This window comes from Jatropha curcas, chromosome 1, assembly GCF_041381405.1.
Source record: "Jatropha curcas cultivar XTBG-Jc1 chromosome 1, XTBG_Jcur_1.0, whole genome shotgun sequence".
NCBI lineage: Eukaryota > Viridiplantae > Streptophyta > Magnoliopsida > Malpighiales > Euphorbiaceae > Jatropha > Jatropha curcas.
Genome location: NC_143151.1, coordinates 4123977 through 4141148, shown reverse-complemented (window position 1 = coordinate 4141148; position 17172 = coordinate 4123977). Strand labels below are relative to the sequence as shown.

At 32.9% G+C, this 17172-nt stretch overlaps 2 protein-coding genes across 8 annotated transcripts; both read right to left on the bottom strand.

Annotated features, from left to right (window-relative positions):
• Nucleotides 1-155: 155 nt before the first annotated feature.
• HDS (4-hydroxy-3-methylbut-2-enyl diphosphate synthase) lies at nt 156-6603 on the bottom strand. Of its 2 annotated transcripts, none has more exons than XM_012209439.4 (20): nt 6403-6603; nt 5903-6179; nt 5085-5242; nt 4549-4655; nt 4369-4469; nt 4212-4288; nt 3496-3615; nt 3158-3388; nt 2803-2919; nt 2653-2727; nt 2479-2556; nt 2303-2362; nt 2108-2170; nt 1834-1978; nt 1580-1718; nt 1387-1464; nt 1139-1298; nt 947-1045; nt 731-835; nt 156-602 (listed from the first exon to the last, which is right to left on the bottom strand). In XM_012209439.4, the coding sequence occupies exons 2-20, from the start codon at nt 6108-6110 to the stop codon at nt 501-503; spliced, it is 2223 nt and encodes a 740-aa protein (XP_012064829.1). In that variant the 5' UTR covers nt 6111-6179; nt 6403-6603; the 3' UTR covers nt 156-500. The 2 variants fall into 2 exon arrangements, with proteins under 2 accessions (XP_012064829.1, XP_020532588.1); XM_020676929.3 differs by having other exon boundaries at nt 5903-6135.
• A 4198-nt stretch (nt 6604-10801) lies between these two features.
• Nucleotides 10802-16215, bottom strand: LOC105628102 (DHBP synthase RibB-like alpha/beta domain-containing protein). 6 transcript variants are annotated; one of them, XM_089715677.1, is made up of 7 exons: nt 15945-16215; nt 14615-14684; nt 13637-13771; nt 13249-13483; nt 12276-12451; nt 11788-12079; nt 10802-11145 (listed from the first exon to the last, which is right to left on the bottom strand). In XM_089715677.1, exons 3-7 carry the CDS (start codon nt 13698-13700, stop codon nt 11046-11048), a joined length of 867 nt encoding a protein of 288 aa, XP_089571803.1. In that variant the 5' UTR covers nt 13701-13771; nt 14615-14684; nt 15945-16215; the 3' UTR covers nt 10802-11045. The 6 variants fall into 6 exon arrangements, with proteins under 6 accessions (XP_089571803.1, XP_089571813.1, XP_089571800.1 ...); XM_089715687.1 differs by having other exon boundaries at nt 13583-13759; XM_089715674.1 differs by having other exon boundaries at nt 13637-13759.
• Nucleotides 16216-17172: the final 957 nt, after the last annotated feature.

The following is a 17172-nucleotide window of genomic DNA, read 5'->3' as shown; positions in this document are numbered from 1 at the left end:
TTGGTGGCAAGGTAACTTAATCGTTACATGGACATTATGGGTTTGATTCTACCAATCATTATAAAAATTTTGCTTTAAATCAAATGGATAACAGGACAGATGTATCTACTACCCGAATTCTTGAACCAAAATCCAATCCCAACCTGATGTGGGTATTAAAATCATAAATCAAAATCAATTAAATAATAGAAATTCAATAATACAGCTCAAGCAAAGTACATCCAGATGCAGGTGGCAAACACTACATTGCTTGAACTTAAGCAAATCTTGAATTTCTTATTGGTGGATAAATTACAATGCTATTTGTATGGTAAATTGAAGATTACAATCTAATAGTCGCACTTAAGTTAAATTGGTTCACATACATGCTATTTCTGAGACATATTGATTCTGCAAAGATTTTATCAACCTCCAGTGCTTGTATAATTAGAATTTGTAACTGTGACATCCCTTTTACTTCTCTTCTTTATTTCTTATATGCCGATCACAACCACTTGATCTTACTCTTCTGCTGGAGGGTCAACCCAGCGGCCATGATCTTTTATTAGCTGGATCAATGCATCGGTGGCTCCCTCCATATCGATTCCACGCTTTACCACAGTCTGAAACAAATTCCACACTTAGCAATAAAATCCAGCAACATAAAAATATGCAGAAGCATTTTTTTTTTTTTTTAATAGGAATGCCGATTTCTGAACATAATGAACTTTGAACGAAATGCAATCAATACCTTTCCAACGTATAGGTCAATCTTTCCGGGAGCACCACCAACATATCCAAAATCTGCATCAGCCATCTCACCCGGTCCATTTACAATGCAACCCATAATTGCAATCTAACAACGAAAAATACAAAGAAAAAGAGATAATGAGTCTCAGAATAAAAGGGAGTGGGCAATCAGCATCATTTACTGAAGGTGGAAAAGGATTGGATAATGGATATGTACCGAGACACCAGGCAAGTGAGATGTCTTTTCTCGGATTTCTGCACTTATTTCTTGAAGGTCAAACAAAGTTCTACCACAGGATGGACACGAGACATACTCCTGTATTTAGAAGAAAGTTCAGAAGTGAGTAAACATAATCATTTCCTAAACAATCTTTTGCATCCTGTATTTGTTGAGAGGTAAGCTTCATACCGTCTTCGTGTTTCTCATTCTGCAACCCTGTAGCAAGTTGAAAGAGGTATTCCTCAGGAAATCAAAATCCTGGCCTGGAGCTTCTAGCAGGAGACCATCGCCAAGACCATCTACTAAAAGTGCCCCAGCATTTGTACCAGCACCAATGACCAAGTCATCCCTGCAAATTGAAAATAAAAATAGTATAAGACATAACTGCTCATTTCACACATCTCAGTCGTTAGTAGAATAAAAGGTGTCTTGATTACCTGTGGATTGCATTTGGAAACTGAATATGGTGAATTACAGGGAAATTCAGAGCATGGTCTGATAGGAATTCAAACAACCTGCAGTCGATAGAAGTTTCAAGCTGTCAGTACGAAAGCCCATATCTGGAATGGTTCCTTTGGTATTGGCTTACAGATTCAATTAAATGATAAATAAATCCAGTCTGCAAATTACCTCCTGGCTGCATGCACTCTACCAATTTTATCTTCTGTAAATGGTAGATCATGAAGAATCATTGTAGCATCTATATCTTTGAGGATTTCCAATTCTTCATAGGACTCATCACCACGTACAGACACAACCAAGCGTGTACCTGATATGTAATTTCATGATGCAGTGTTATCAATATACGTGGCACGAAATTAGAACAAATTAGAGCAAATGTAGATTAAAAACCAATAATTTGAGGACATTAAAAGAAGTGTCACCTTCTGGCAAAAGCTTGTAAGCACCAGTTGCAATCTCCTTAAGATTTACAAGAACCATGGCATTGGGCAATGGCTTTGTCAGCTGCTCTGACAAAGGAGTAATAACTCCCATGCTAATGTCTATGAGTCTTTTGAGAGCTAGCCGCTGGTCACAATACAAAGTACAATATCAAGTCATTCTGATTTTCAAGTAAATTAATTATATATAGGCACAGGATTCAGATGAACAAAGAAATCTTTCAAACAAAATAAAACAGGAGAGTTAGGATCTTACAGCATCGCTATCCTCCACAGGTGGAAGCTCTCTCAATAAGATTGAGTCGACTGTTGCCAGGTCCTAATTAAAAATATTTGGGTTGATTAGAGGAGTCACTACAAAAATGCTCTCAACAGACTTCAGTCTTTCCATGCAAGCAAGAAAAAGGAGAGGGAGAGAGAGAGAGAGAGAGAGAGAATAAGAAGAACGAACCTTAAAAGGCATTCCAACAACAAGCTTTGCTGCAAGTGACTTGTATAGGAGTTCAGGAGCCTGAAAGAAGAGAAAGGATTTATGAAATTCCTACTTCAAAATACTGCCCCAACCTTATTCCAAAAAGACCCTGAATATAGAACATAAACAAGAAAAAGGCATCACTGAGTGATTACCTTTAACTGATCCAAGGAAACTGACATAAGAACAGAGCCATCACGGTGCAGGACACCTCTATAATCCACCTCCTCACCCTGTAATTACATGAAGAATCAACTATCTATCTGCAAAGGCTGAATAGAGCTATAAGAAGAATACTGTTACAAATTTCTGAAAAGGTAAAAACTGACCTCCTTTTGTACTGGCAATTGACCAGATCGGCGCTGGAAATCAAAATAATGCCTATGTTTTTCTTCAAATGGTGCCTGATAAGAGGGAAAATTTGTTAGCAATTCTTAGTATGGCAGCATTTGCAGGAGAAATATACGGTAAAAACCTACCACTCCTTGTTGGATTGCAGATGCTCTCATACCAAGGTTGGCCAACCTTCTGCAAGGGTCTATCTCTTTCTCTGGTGGCTCTGTAAGTGACACCCTGATTGTATCCCCCAAACCATCCTGCATTAATAGTGTTGCTAATTGTCATTCCATATGTAATTTTTTTTCTCCAATCATATTAAATATTTAGAAAATAATCAAACAGAAATGCAAGACCATAAATCAAAACTTGCAACAAGTTTTAAGTCCACTACCAATCGTTCACTTGTCATTGCCTGATGGCAGACTTCTAACACAAATGTGGAATAAGATGATATGAAGACTGCAATTGTTATACATGTTGAATATGCAAGAATACCTGAAGAAGTGTCCCAATACCAATTGCAGACTTCATACGCCCATCTTCACCTTCTCCAGCTTCAGTGACACCCAAGTGTAATGGATAATCCCAGCCCTGAACATACATTTCTGCTACGAGCAAACGGTATGCCTGGACCATGATGACAGGGTTGCTTGCTTTCATTGAGAACACAAAGTTATGGAAATCCAACTTCCGGCATATCCTTGCAAACTCAAATGCAGATTCAACCTGTTGCGGGAAAGTCAATCAATATAATGGCAATGAATCTGGAAGTACAATACAGCAAACACACAAACAAGAAAGTTATTCAGCATTGAGAGAGAAAAAATACTCACCATTCCCCTAGGAGAATCTCCATAGTAGCTCATTATGCGATCTGAAAGGCTTCCATGGTTTGTCCCAATGCGCATTGCCCTTCCATACTTCTTACATTTCTCAACCAATGGAGTAAAAACCTGGAAAGATGCAGTTGAAAAAAGAAGGAAAACTAAGTCAGTCTCAAGGAATCAAGAGAAAAGAATAAATAAAGATCTATTTTACTCAATATTTGATATTGATTGGTCACAACTATCTACAGACACAAAGACAGCTCAGTAGATACGCAAGCAATTGACCAAAAAATAACTTTCGTTCTTTTCTTGTCCATCCCATTCTCCAAAGTAGAAATCTTTTGCCTTTGAAAACTTAGAAGCTCTTACAATTGGATAGCTGCAGGTTTAACAGTAGAGAAGGAATAGGCAAAATTGTAGCGTTTTAAAGAACAAATCACAGATCACTTTTAAGACAGATCTCAATGGCTGGAGTATCTGCAGGTTGCTTATAGTTTCAAAAGAATGTTTGGGAAGAAATTTCTGGAGGAAGTCAACCAATTCAAGCTTTTACAACCTTATATAGTAAAAAACTTCTTTTTGCCATCTTTGGAACAAAATGTATGCACTTTTTATCATGCTTTCTACAGCTAATCTTGGTCTGGAGGGTTTGTGAAATCTATACTCAAGTTCACATCATCAAAGAATGACCTATGATCACTTTTATAGGGTAGCAGTTAGACCTGCTCAATGTGCTCGAGCTCTTTCTGATAGTCCTCATCTGTGTACTCTAGCTTCTCAAACTGAGCCCGCCTATCAGCTGCAATGAAGCGATATATGTTAAATACAAAATAATTGTACAGAATTTCAAAGAACTTAAACCAACTGCAAATTTCATACCAAAATTTCCAGGATTTACACGAATCTTGTCAAAGCATTCAGCTACTCGCAGTGCAACAGTTGGTGCAAAATGAATATCTGCAACCAGAGGTATATTGTAACTGCACAAATAGAAAGTTAGTGACAAGGTCAAGGCACATAAACCATGAAATAAGTTTGTGTAAAATAAATCAGACTCACTTTTTCTGCACAAGAGTATTTTTTATTTCGAAGGCAGCATCTGCTTCTCTCTTCCCTTGAACTGTAATCCGAACTAAATTTGCTCCCTGGTCTGCTATTCTCATAACCTAACAAAACAACTGCAGTTCATTTGAAAACGACCTAGAAAATGCAAAATGGTGTTTTCAAGCAAGCTTTATCAACAAGAAAATCTACCGATAAAAAGAATATGATTTTTACTAAAATATCAATTTTTAAAAATTTTCATAGAATACTGAAAGGATTTGAAACTACTGTCTATTTAGTCTTTGACTTGTCCGTCACTCGTTTAGTTATTTCCAGTACTGGATGCCTCATCATATGACAATGGCAATATGGCCTATGATATTCCAGTAATTCATCTACTGGATCATGGGTGTATGATAGAAAGAGAGTGTGAAGGATGCCATGAAAATATGACATTATATGTACATTCACATATCTAAGCAGATTCGAATTAGGGAATGACATGCAGACTGATGCTTCATAAGAGCTGAATTGAAAGAAAGTTAAAAAACCTGTTCAACTGTTCCAGCAACGTCTTTAGTGTCGGATGTAGTCATAGTCTGAACTCTGATAGGATGATCACTACCAAGAGCTACATTTCCCACCATTACAGTTCGTGTTTTCCTCCTGACAGTCTTGTGTACAGACTCACAATACTTCTGTCTAGGAACTACATTCAAAAGAATTATTCATTAGGATGGAAAAAAATTCCTTCCAAAACGGCAGAAAGATACAGAAAAGGGACAACAGAAAATTCCTCCTCAGTTTCAAGTTTATTGAGATTTTGTTGAAACTACACACAAATTAAAAATTGCTAAAAAAATGCTTTATCTCATACTGAGAGCCCAAATAAAATTCTTCAGTTCTATAAATATATATTTTCTACAAACAAATACCCATGCTGGATCAACCTTCAGTTTAATGGTCAAGAAAGATCAATTAATCACTACCATTACATGATCTCTACTTGGGAGTACTCCTATATATACATATATAGATAAAAATCAATTTACATACTGTAGCAAAAGAGTAAACAAATTTATTTTTTGGCTGCTTTTGGAAATACATGAGCTTTTCAGTTTACTTTTTGACACCTAGGTTGTTTTTCCCCAAATCTCAGCAACTAAAAGGGGAAAAAAGGAGGGAAAAAAAAAAAAAAAAATCTAGCTCTAAACTACTGAATTCAACTCAAAAGATCTTGTTTTAAGTTTATTTTCTCAGCCGCCAAGTACAAAGTCCAAAGACCTTAACACACACAAAGAAGGACATACTATGTTCTTAACTATACCAAAACTTAGAATTATAATATAGAAATGAAATGATATAATACCTAACAAAGGACTCCCTTCTGAAGCAGGCTGCAGTTCAACCATTTCAGGACCAGGATTCGAGTTCCTAATCATTGAAATCTTCTTCCTACCAGACTTGATCCTCTTCAAATCACAAACTCGCACAAAATCCATGCTTTTCCCGAAGCCCAAACTGGATTCCCTGGCCTTGAGACCAGTAAAAGAAGCCGGTACAGTTCCAGTCGCCATTCCAACAAGAATCACACTCTCTCACCTACTTTCTCAATCACAACACACAAAACTCAACCAATCAAACACCTGCATACATATAAACATACATAATAAGCTAATAATTCAAAATTAAACAATTGTCTAAAAGGTTATTTCAATAAAGACACTATCAGCAACCTTTATCAATAAAAAAACAGCTCCAAGGCTAACATAATAAATAACTTTTTACTCGAAAACGTTGAGAACTGAAATGAAAGCTATATAAATGGTTAAAGTAGCGAAAAGAGTGGAATGAGAGCTTGTTTGATACCTTGAAACAAACAGAATTAAAGCTTCAAGAGCGATGGTTGATAGTGAAGCGAAGGATCTAGAGAAAGGAGAGAACAAGTGGTGGTAAGAGAGAGATAGAGGCGTGTGTTGGCCGAGGAATTGCGAAAATTTACAGGCGGATTTGTATTTGAAGGGTGAGCGAGCGAAGACAAAACGGGAAATGAGAAGACGACAAAAACTGCAATCTGAGCATCTTTGGATTTAAAATAATAATAATAAAAAAATTTTAGTACTGGTGTGAGTTTTATTATTATTATATATATATATACTATTATTATTATTATCCAGCGGCCTTGGGAAATTCAGAGGTGGACTTTTTTTTGTGAGTATTTCATAATTTGGCTTTATTTTTTGGGTTATTCTTTTGTGTCCCCAGTTAGTATTGAATTGTTTCAAAAAAGTGTCAAATCTTCCACAAATATATGGATCATGTGAGTTTAAATTTTTTAGGCTGCACAATTAGAAGAAAATTCTCATTATATTTATAATTTCCTCACAAAATAATAGTGATTTTAATGAATATTCTAATCTTTTACACAAATTTGCCTATTTTAATAACATTTATATAAATTTTACCCAAAAAAAAAAAAAGAAAACATTAATGAATAATAAATATTAACATATATTGCATAGATGTCATACATGCTATGGCAAGTGGTTTTCTTCTTTTCTAAAAGAGGAAACTACAATAAAAAGTTAGACAACCTAATTAATTTCAAATACTTGATTCAAACCGTATCACCAGATATCGCCTAATTCAATTTGAGGCTTAGTTACAGTTAAGGCTCTATCATAATGAAGGCTCTTCGCTTCTTCTTATAGGTGTATTTAGTAGAGATCAAATTCGATAGTTCTTTTCATATGTCCAATCTGCACTGCCAACTGAGCCACAATTCATAAGTTCAAATACTTAATTTTAGTAGTAGATATTAACAAATAAATAAAATATAATATGTTGAAAAAATTAATAATATAATTTTTGTTATAAGATAAAAAAATTAATTGAAATTAGTAAATTATAGATCAATATAAATATTTTTATTATTTTCTTATAACTCTTGACAAATTATGAAACTCTATTTATATTACTAAATTAAGCCACTCAAATTGTAAATACTAAAAATTTAATTATTTTTTAATTAAATATTAATAACAGAATTAGTTTTGTAATGTGTTTCAACATTGAAAGGAAAATGATTTATTATTACTAAAATTTTAAAACTTGACAGTCAAATTAAATTGTCTCAGTTAAAATGTTAGTCATAAAAAAATAAAAAAAGGATGAAGGATTTAAAAAAGAAAAATTGGAAAAAGTACATGCACCTTATTACAAGGGCCTAAGTGCAAAAAATGACAAATAGAATAGAGAGATCCCAAACTCCGAGGACCTTTTGAGGATCGTTTTAAAATATTCCACAATGGGAGGGAGCAGTGCATAGCAAAACTGTAAAATGATACCTAACTCATTTCCCGCCCCAACTCATACGTACCCCACGTGTTAGTCTAACTTTGGAGTCTTACTTGGCTGGCTCCGTCGCCTTCAACTATCAGACCATTAGTATTAATTTAATTATTTTTTTATTGTTAGTAATATTATATGGTGCAATTATTATCAATAATTTGACATTTGTACTTTTTTAATATTGCTCCACATTGTAGTCATTAGTCGCCATCGTAAAATAGATATTACCTTAATTATTATTAATTCAAATAATTATTACTAATTACCTGAGATTAAATTATTTATTTAATATGTTACTGTATAATTATCAAGATTTATTAAAGAAAAGAATTTTAAATGTTAATTAAAAATGAGTAAAAAATGTTAAATTAAAAAATAACAATTTTCTACGATAAAAAAAGAGGAGCTAAAATTTGAAATTTGACAATGAGTCATTTAAATAAGGATAAAAATAAAATACACTAGTAAATAAAATGGCAATTAAACTTTGAAAGATAAATAAAATGACAATTAAAGTTTGGTAATTAGAAAAAAAAAGACCAATCGTGGTTGTGATCCTCCAAATTAGGAGTTCGTGTTTGAATCTCATGCATTTAAATTAAATGATAATGACTAATAGTCTTTTGAATTTATTATTTTTTTTATAATAAAGAGGTACAATCTCTCTCTAGCTGTATATATTTTTAGCTCTCTCAGATATTGAATTTTTGATACGGCGATCGAAGTTGTTTACCACTCCACTCATTAATTAATTCATTATTATTAAAATGAAAATGTGACAAAAATTCTCCATGTGAAAGTAATAACAATTTTAATTTGAGTTGAGAAATATCGTTATCTTGCAATTAATTGCCCCATGAAATTCACGTTCAACATGTTGGGATGCCATACTCCCTACCAAAACAAGAACACATGAATCTTGGAAGACCCAGCCATTCCAATACATGTGAATTATTTAATTAAATTAAAAATTCAAAATAAATTAAGCTGGAAGGTGTGCTAACTAGATTACCCTATACCACATAAATTAATTAATTTCTTGAGATTTGCACAGCACATCTAATCTGTATAAATCTGAATTTTCCACATTCCTCCTTTTTTTTATAATTATTTACATGGTATAATTAAAATAGTAATTTTAATTTGCATTAGAAAATAAATTTTATAAAATAATTCCTTATTAGTTTTAACTGTGTAATTTGATTCAATTTCCCTTGGCTTTTGGTAACTTTCAGTACTCAGTCATTTGCTAACAAGTTTCAGTGAAAATAAGTCACTATTTCTAATTAAAAACTAATAAAAAAAACTCCTTATAAAAAATAATAATATTAATAGTAAACAAGTCGCTATCTGCTTGATAGAGCAAACAAGTGTATGTCATGGAGTGCATGTAAATATATTTATTTCTTATTCAAAGGAGCATACACATATTGACCTTGACCAAACGGCCTTAGATGTTAGATATTTGCATCGTTTGATAGTACTTTATGGACTTAAAAATAGTCAAAACACATTTGCATCATTATTAACACAACACAAGTATGCCCTCTTCAGTAAAATAAAATAAAAATAGAACCTGATTAAAAAGCCTTAATCCCAACAAAGACATAAGAAAGTTATAATAATTACTATATTGTAACCCAGATTATAATTGATTGAATATCCATCTCATAATACACACACAGGTTTTTACGAAAATGCTATTCCGTAATTCAAATTCATAATTTAGAATTCAGAATTTACAGGTCATAAGTGAAATAACTTTATGTTATACCAAAGTTACCCTCAAGCCATCAATCAAGAAAATTTGAATAAAAAAAAAAAAATAATGGCTGCAGATAAATAAAGGTCAAATTTTCTGCTTTAAATTTCCCATGGCTGGCTGGAGATTATGCACTTAATAAAGTCAAGAACACAGCTTCTGTTGAGTTAATATTTAATAATACATGTCTAATTAAAGGGCTTCCACTCAGGAAATGTTGAAGCTTAGCAGCCTCTTCAAAACGACAGCAGCTCCATATTGACTAAATATGGTTGGTGGTCTGGTCCAGGATGGCTAATAATATATGTATATATAATATGGAGTTTTAGTCCAAGATAGTTAGCAAAGAAATTGGGAATAAAAAAGGATACTGCATCACTACATTATAGGAAAAAAAATAAATCAATGAATGAACATACTATTCTTGACCATTGACCACAAAAAAATATTTGAATAATAATTTCAACATGGCCAGATCAAGTTCATTATATGCTAATAATATATTCTAGGAAGCTTAAGACAATAAATGTAATGTGCTGAGCTAAGTATTTTGTCTATTTGGGATTTATACAATTCATCACACAAAAAGCCATATTAAAATATAGATAACAACATAACCATTTCTTTTAATTTTTTATGTTGGAAGAAAATACCTTTTACTTGCCAATTTAGAAGCATATTAACTTTTTGCATCACCACTTTACTTATATATGTTGAGGAATGTAGCCAGTTCTTTGTCATCAAGAACCTGCAATTAAGCATTGCGCCTGCGCCTTCCTGCAACCCACCATAAAACCAATTGTCATTTAAAAAACCAGAGTGCTAGAGTATCCATCGTTTTGATCGAATGGTTTTGTTGCATGAAACTCTTCATCTTTTGCAGGGTTCTGCCTGCAATTCTGGTCAAGTGGATTAGAACTCTGAGAGTTGTGTCCTTGAGAGAATTAGTCCTGAAAATTTGGTGTAAGAAGTTTCATCTGAAAGATATTTGCTGGAAAGATCAGGTAATTCCAGCTTGATCAGAAGATGGAAAGAAATTTTGAAATGTTTTTCGTCATAAACTTATTCTTCACTTTTCTAAGATAAATGTTACTCCTGATGTATAACTTAGATAAACAATACCACCCTATAGCTGTCATTCATCAGCAAAAATGATACAGAAATCAACATTTCATTCCATTGAATTACTTCTTCAGGAATTATCAAGTAAGACTCTATCTAAAAAAAGAAAGAACAAGTTCAATAGAACTTGAGAACCTAAGCTAATATCCAAATAAACCAAGTTCAAAAAAAAATACAATTGATGCACATGGTTCGCCCATGCACAAGGAAATAGTTATCATTTCCCTAACTAGAAAATGCAATAAATCAGTACAAAACTATAACACCTCTTCCAACTTCAGGTAGTCGTCCCTCCCTCAACTAGGCAATGCTTTTCAAGGACCGCTACTGTCTCTTCCCTTGCACTGGAAATACGAGGCAAAGCAGCACTGTGAATACTAAAGGATTGACAATAAAAAATGAAAATAAAATACATAAGCATACAAAAAAAGACAATGCAAGATTCATATTTCAAAGATAAAAGGAAAAAAAAAGACAATTAGGGCTACAGAAACAACAATAGAAAAGATTCCAACAAATATAATAATATTATGATAGATTTCACAGTTGCTATCAGTTTGCACAACCAGGACGGTATGAAACAAACTTTTCCACAATGAGCATTCAGGCGTTATCTAGTAATGTTATTCTTCATGATGCTGAATGCAACAGTAAAATGGTCTCTAATCAAGTTGATTCTACATAGGTTCATTTCAGAAATAGAGAAGTAAAAATAATGAAAAAGGGTTTTCTCTTATTTTTCACAAAGAGGGAAAAATATATGGCAAGAAAAACATGCTGATATTGATAGATATCTTGAGAATGGACCAAATATTTTAGTTGTTCCATCCTGCTCTGTGAACGAGCAACAGTTTGACATTAGCAAATATAACAAGATTATCACAAGTAGATTACAGAATTCATATGATGACTAGCCTTAGAATGAAAATAAGACGTGCATCGACTAATTAGTGTTCACTGGTAAACTTCCTACTTCGATATCAGGAATAAACTATTAGTCTATCCAATCAGAATTTTACCTTCCAGGTCTAAGAATTTTATACTTTCCTAGCCTGCTGAGGTCCACAACTGTTGATCCTGCACGACCAGATGGAAGCAGACCCCCATCATAGACATATGCACAATGTTCCCATAGGTTCTCAAAATCCTTGATGCTAACACTACTTGGCTGCCCACTAAGGTTTGCACTCGTGAGGGCCACAGCTCGTCCCAAACCACGAGCAATTAACCTCATGAAATTACAATCAGGCACTCGGATTCCCACAGTGTCTAATCCTGGATTCAAGGACTTCTCCAGTGCACTTGCCTCCCCTAAAAGAAATCCCAAATTTTACTATTGAACTAAATAAAGATTCAAGACACTCAATAACAAACTCATATTATACAATAAAGTAAAAATTTAGAGAGTGGCATAATCTGTAGAATTATATACTCAGTATCTAAACTTAATAATTTAAGTGCAACAATTTCTCTCTTTTTCTGCATAGGAAAAGATTTTAATACAAACCTCTACTTAATACAACAGTAACAGGCCCTGGGAGAAGAGAATCAAGTAAGCCATGAGGCAAGTGGTCAGTGACTGCAAAATGCTGTATGTCTGATACATCCCCAACACAGATTGCAAGAGGGCTTGTATGCTTCCGTCCTTTGATCTTATAAATCCTATTAACTGCATGCAGAGAGCTACCATAAGAGGAAACCAAAAATCAGCGACATCTAAAAGTGATGATTCAGTTCCAGATACAAAATAGGATCACCCAAAATATTACAGAATGGTGTTGAACAAAATAGCCCATGTTATGATGTAAAAAGACCTAAAATTTTGATAAATATCTTTGTGTATTGTCATTATCATTCTTTATTCAGCTCTTAAAAAGAGGTAAATAGACTAGAGAAGATAAAATTATGAACCAGATGTATCATTAAGATTTATATGACAATGCACTTTCTAGTTCCCTGAGTTAAATAAGTTATGTTAATAATCAAGAAAATGTATGTCAACCGCCATGTTCTTATCAAAGGCCACCAATAGAAGTAAACTATGGATATCCTGGTATTCCATTACATCCAGCCACTGCAGGTCTAAACCACATATGTTATCCATGGCCGACTCTAAAACTATCTTTGGAATATGATAGGAAAGCAGCCCACGAATTGCATTCTAAGGAAGGGCTAACTTAGCTAAAATCTTAGCATGAACTGCTGAGTTAGGTTCATCACAAAATGACAATGAGGACACCATAATACAGAAGAGGAGTGTATAGCAAGCCCAAATAAGTTCATTGTCCATAATTGCCATTTACAATGCCCACAAATTTTTCATTAGCACTTCATTCCAATTTATTACTCCTAACAAATTCTTTCCAAAATGCACAATTACATTAAAGAAAACAAATAGTAGTCATATTTTACAAAAAACAAAACACAAATTAAAGGAATTAGACCAGGTAAATCAAACACATAGCATTAAAATGTCATACCAAGCATCGCAAGCAAATCCATAGAGAGTATCTGTAGGCACTGCAATAACATTTCCAGCTTTAAGAGCTTCAACTGCCTCCTCAGCGTACAATTTAGTGGCAGGCCGAACTGCCCCCAATTTGTTCTTAACGTCCATATCGCATTTTTCCAGACTCCAAGCCATTTTCCTCGGAAACCCAAATCCCAATTTCTTTTTCCGCTTCAAAGATGGCACAAACTCAATTTCAGGAACACCTAAAATTATTGAAGTAAACAGGAAAAAATAAGTGTCCAACTCCAAAAACAAAGTGAAATTGAAAAAGAAAATAAGAAAGCAAAGCGAAAGGAGATGACCCCGAAGAAGAAAATCGAGAGAGAGAGAGACTGACGATTGTATTTAAAGAGCACCTCGAAAGCACGGTCGGGCAGCAACAAGTGACAATCTTTCTGCAATTCTTGCAGAAATGTTCATGCTACTCTTCTTCGCTTGTGTATCTGCTGCTTTGTTCAGCTTCTTGAATATATAGTAAACTGTAAAAGTAACTGTTTTTCGTTACTCCAAATACCCTAAAGAAGATGGGAAGATAACAACGAGAATTTAGTTGCACTTGTTTCTCACATGATTATGAAGTGTTTTAGTCCATCTAATTTGGTGAATGTTCCTAATAGTTGATAGAAGTACATCAGCTACCTATTAGAAGTTTTCCACATTTGATAGCTTGTAATTATATTTAAAATTAATTAACTTTATAAAAATAATTAATAATAAAAATTAATTTTTTTTCATCATCATTTATATTTATTTATAAACAATAACTTCCTATTAAATATGCTGTTAAAAAATTTAATTAATATTTTTTATTTAATTTCCTCTCATGATGTGTACACCAGGAAGTCAATCTCCCGTACATGGCCGACCTATCTCAACAACTTGACCAGCCCTCCCATTGTTTTTTCATACTTTCTTTTATTTTTCAATTACCATCACGAGGCCAACCTGTGGTTTCAATATAGTCCATATCATCAAATGTACACGAGGGCGCCGATCTTCCTAAGTATGGCTAACGGTATCATAGACCGCTCTCACAAATCCAATGGTGATCCACTTCATCCCGATTCCACACAAATAAAGCATGTCATTATCACAATACATCTAATTAAAGAGTACAAATAATGCAAGTTCATCAAACAATTATATAAACAATCATATGCAAGTATATCATATATATATGTTTCTGTGTATGTTTGTACATATAAGAATAATAAATGATAAATATAAGTATAAATGTAACATGAAGAAGTACTTAATAATAATTAAATAAACATAACTTTATATCATAAATAATTTATGCATGATAAGAATGGTATGTACTATTTATTACTTACAATGATTAAAAAAGGAAGAGACTCTAATTTAGATTCTGACTTGTTGGAGCAATGGATGAACTCGGGCGATCTAAATGAAATGGAATTGAAAGGAAAAGAGAATTAAATAAATGAATAAAAATAACGAATTATTCTAAATAAATCCAAAAACCTCTTTAACAAGTATAACTAATCTAGATTCCGTCGAAATTTTGGCAAAACTTCCCTTAAAAATAGGACTATCTTCTTGTTTAAACAATAGTAAACATCAAGTATTTATTAATCGAACTCACACAGCCCATCCATTGAGCAATTAATCATGTCAATGCCCATTCTCCTTTAACATCAATATCAATATCCAATCATAGTCATGGTTATTCTAAATCACTTATACTTTCACAAATAAGCAAACTTAGACTAACCACATTGATTCCAAACCTTGCAAAGTCTCTTTATGCGTATGTGTTTACATATTTACGAGTATAAGATAATCATATAACAATTTTCAGTTTACATTCAATCATTATACATATTCTTTCTTCCTTATCAATACAAAGGTAAATTCCATGACATCACTTGACAGTTCTTGGATTCGTTATTTCTATCAAACAAGAACATTATTATCAAGCTTATTTTATTTTGAAGGAGTCGGTCTAAATAATCAAAAATTTATAAGAACATTGATATACTGACTGCTCTATTAAAAAATATTTATAATCCCGTTACTAAAATACTCCAGCAACTAATCTCACCTTATTGCCAAATAAATTAAACTTCTAATGTAAATCCCCATCCTGTTATTACAATTTCATAAAGTCGACATTATAGCAGCTGTCATGGTAAGGACTTTCCAAGCTTAAGCTAATACTTGAAATAGTTTTACCAAATCATGTTTTAGTTTCTAAATTGGAGGTCACAACTTCAACACCTCTCATACAGCAAGATTAAGCTAAGAATTTCTACATGAGCAGTAAATTCAAACCTAGCTAGTTGTTGTCGAATGCTAGGAAATCCTAATCTCTAACCAAAACTCATCATCTACTTACAAACTTACCCTTTTCCCCATCAAAAGATAGATATTCAACCTTACTTTACTCTCATTATTGCCAACTAATGGGAAAACAAATGGTATAACTGCTGTCATGATAAGAAAATTACAATGTCTCTACCAAAGCTATTTCAATTTATAGTTTCAATTGCAAATTAATTAATTGTAATTTTTTTTTTTAGAATTTCACATAAACAATGGCCTAGGACCTCAATTTCCTCAATCTCATGACTCAAAGCAATAACCATCAAGTTAATCCAGAAAACTGATAATAAATGGTGAAGATAGTCTATTGTTGCTCACCAGTTCGCCGAAAACACCATAAAGAGCTCGATAGCAATGGGCGATTTGCAGCAGTCGAAATCTCTCTCCCGCTTTCTCTCTCTTTTACATGCAAAACAGGTTGAAAATGGAAGGAGAGGTGGCTGTATAGCGTGTTGCAACTGAGTATGAGGTGAAGTTGCTCGGCTTTTGGGCTGGAGTCGCTGGAAAAAGAGCAGCGCAGAGGAAAAGGATATTGCTATCGGGGAGAGTGAAAAGAAGGGGAGGGGCTTTGATTGGCTATGGGTCCGTTTGGGTTTAATTAAGGTCCGGTTTAAACCAATTCATAGGTTTGATTCTAGAGACTTTTTAATTCTATAATTTTGATAAATAATACTAATAATAAATCATTTAAATAATATTAAGTATCAAAAAAATACTTTCAATTATACAGAAGTAAAAATATATAGGTCTAAATATAAAATAACGGTTAGTCCATTATTCTATTTTGTTTACTTAACAATTAAAACTTTAACACAGTAACTGTTTATAATCAATTTGTGAGATGATTGCTATAAATAAATTCCATATATGGAATTAAAGACCAAAGTAGCTGTTTCTATTGTATTTCTTTATTTAAAAATTGCTTTTTTATAATATCAACAATTAGTTCATGTTATCAAAATATAATATGCTAAAATCAAAAATATATTATTCATTCATATTATTAAAAGTTTAAACTTCCTTTTAGTCTATAAAATACAATAAATATAAAGATAAATGGTATTTTATTCTTTTCCATTGGCACTTAACACAAGGACCAAGTAATATATTTTTAAAGAAATAATAATTTTACCAAACTACCGGACTAAGTAGTAACTTTTCCTATATAAATTTATGTTCTTGTCGCTGCTGCGAGTAATGTTGGCCAAATTCGAACAAGTGGACACCTTTAGTTTTATTATAGGCTTACTGTTGGTAGAAGTTTAATTTTGGGCCAATGGTGGCAAGGAAATAATTGTGATGAAATAAATAAAAAAATAAAAAAATTATAGCGAATATGCCAAATTAAGGAAAAATATTATTTAATTATCAACTTGCTATACAAAATATTTTGAAAAGCACTCTCAAACGTAGCAATTCTTATTAGAAACAAAAATGAACAAATTGAGGTTATACTGAACTGAATGGTATTGGGGAAAAATGAATTCCAGAACAAGCATTTTTCAGTAGTAGACAAGAGTAAAAGAGGAGATACAAGTTGTACTCT

Excerpts from the sequence above, each read along its gene's own strand:
- HDS (XM_012209439.4), bottom strand. The coding sequence starts at position 6,110 with ATGGCGACTGGAACTGTACCGGCTTCTTTTACTGGTCTCAAGGCCAGG. Across the intron at positions 5,243-5,902 it reads AGAAGGGAGTCCTTTGTTAG|TTCCTAGACAGAAGTATTGT; the intron begins GTATTATATCAT and ends TTTTGAATGTAG. Across the intron at positions 1,299-1,386 it reads TTTCCAAATGCAATCCACAG|GGATGACTTGGTCATTGGTG; the intron begins GTAATCAAGACA and ends TTCAATTTGCAG.
- LOC105628102 (XM_089715677.1), bottom strand. The coding sequence starts at position 13,700 with ATGAACATTTCTGCAAGAATTGCAGAAAGATTGTCACTTGTTGCTGCC. Across the intron at positions 13,484-13,636 it reads TGCCCGACCGTGCTTTCGAG|GTGTTCCTGAAATTGAGTTT; the intron begins GTGCTCTTTAAA and ends CAATAATTTTAG. Across the intron at positions 12,080-12,275 it reads TACTGTTGTATTAAGTAGAG|GGGAGGCAAGTGCACTGGAG; the intron begins GTTTGTATTAAA and ends GATTTCTTTTAG.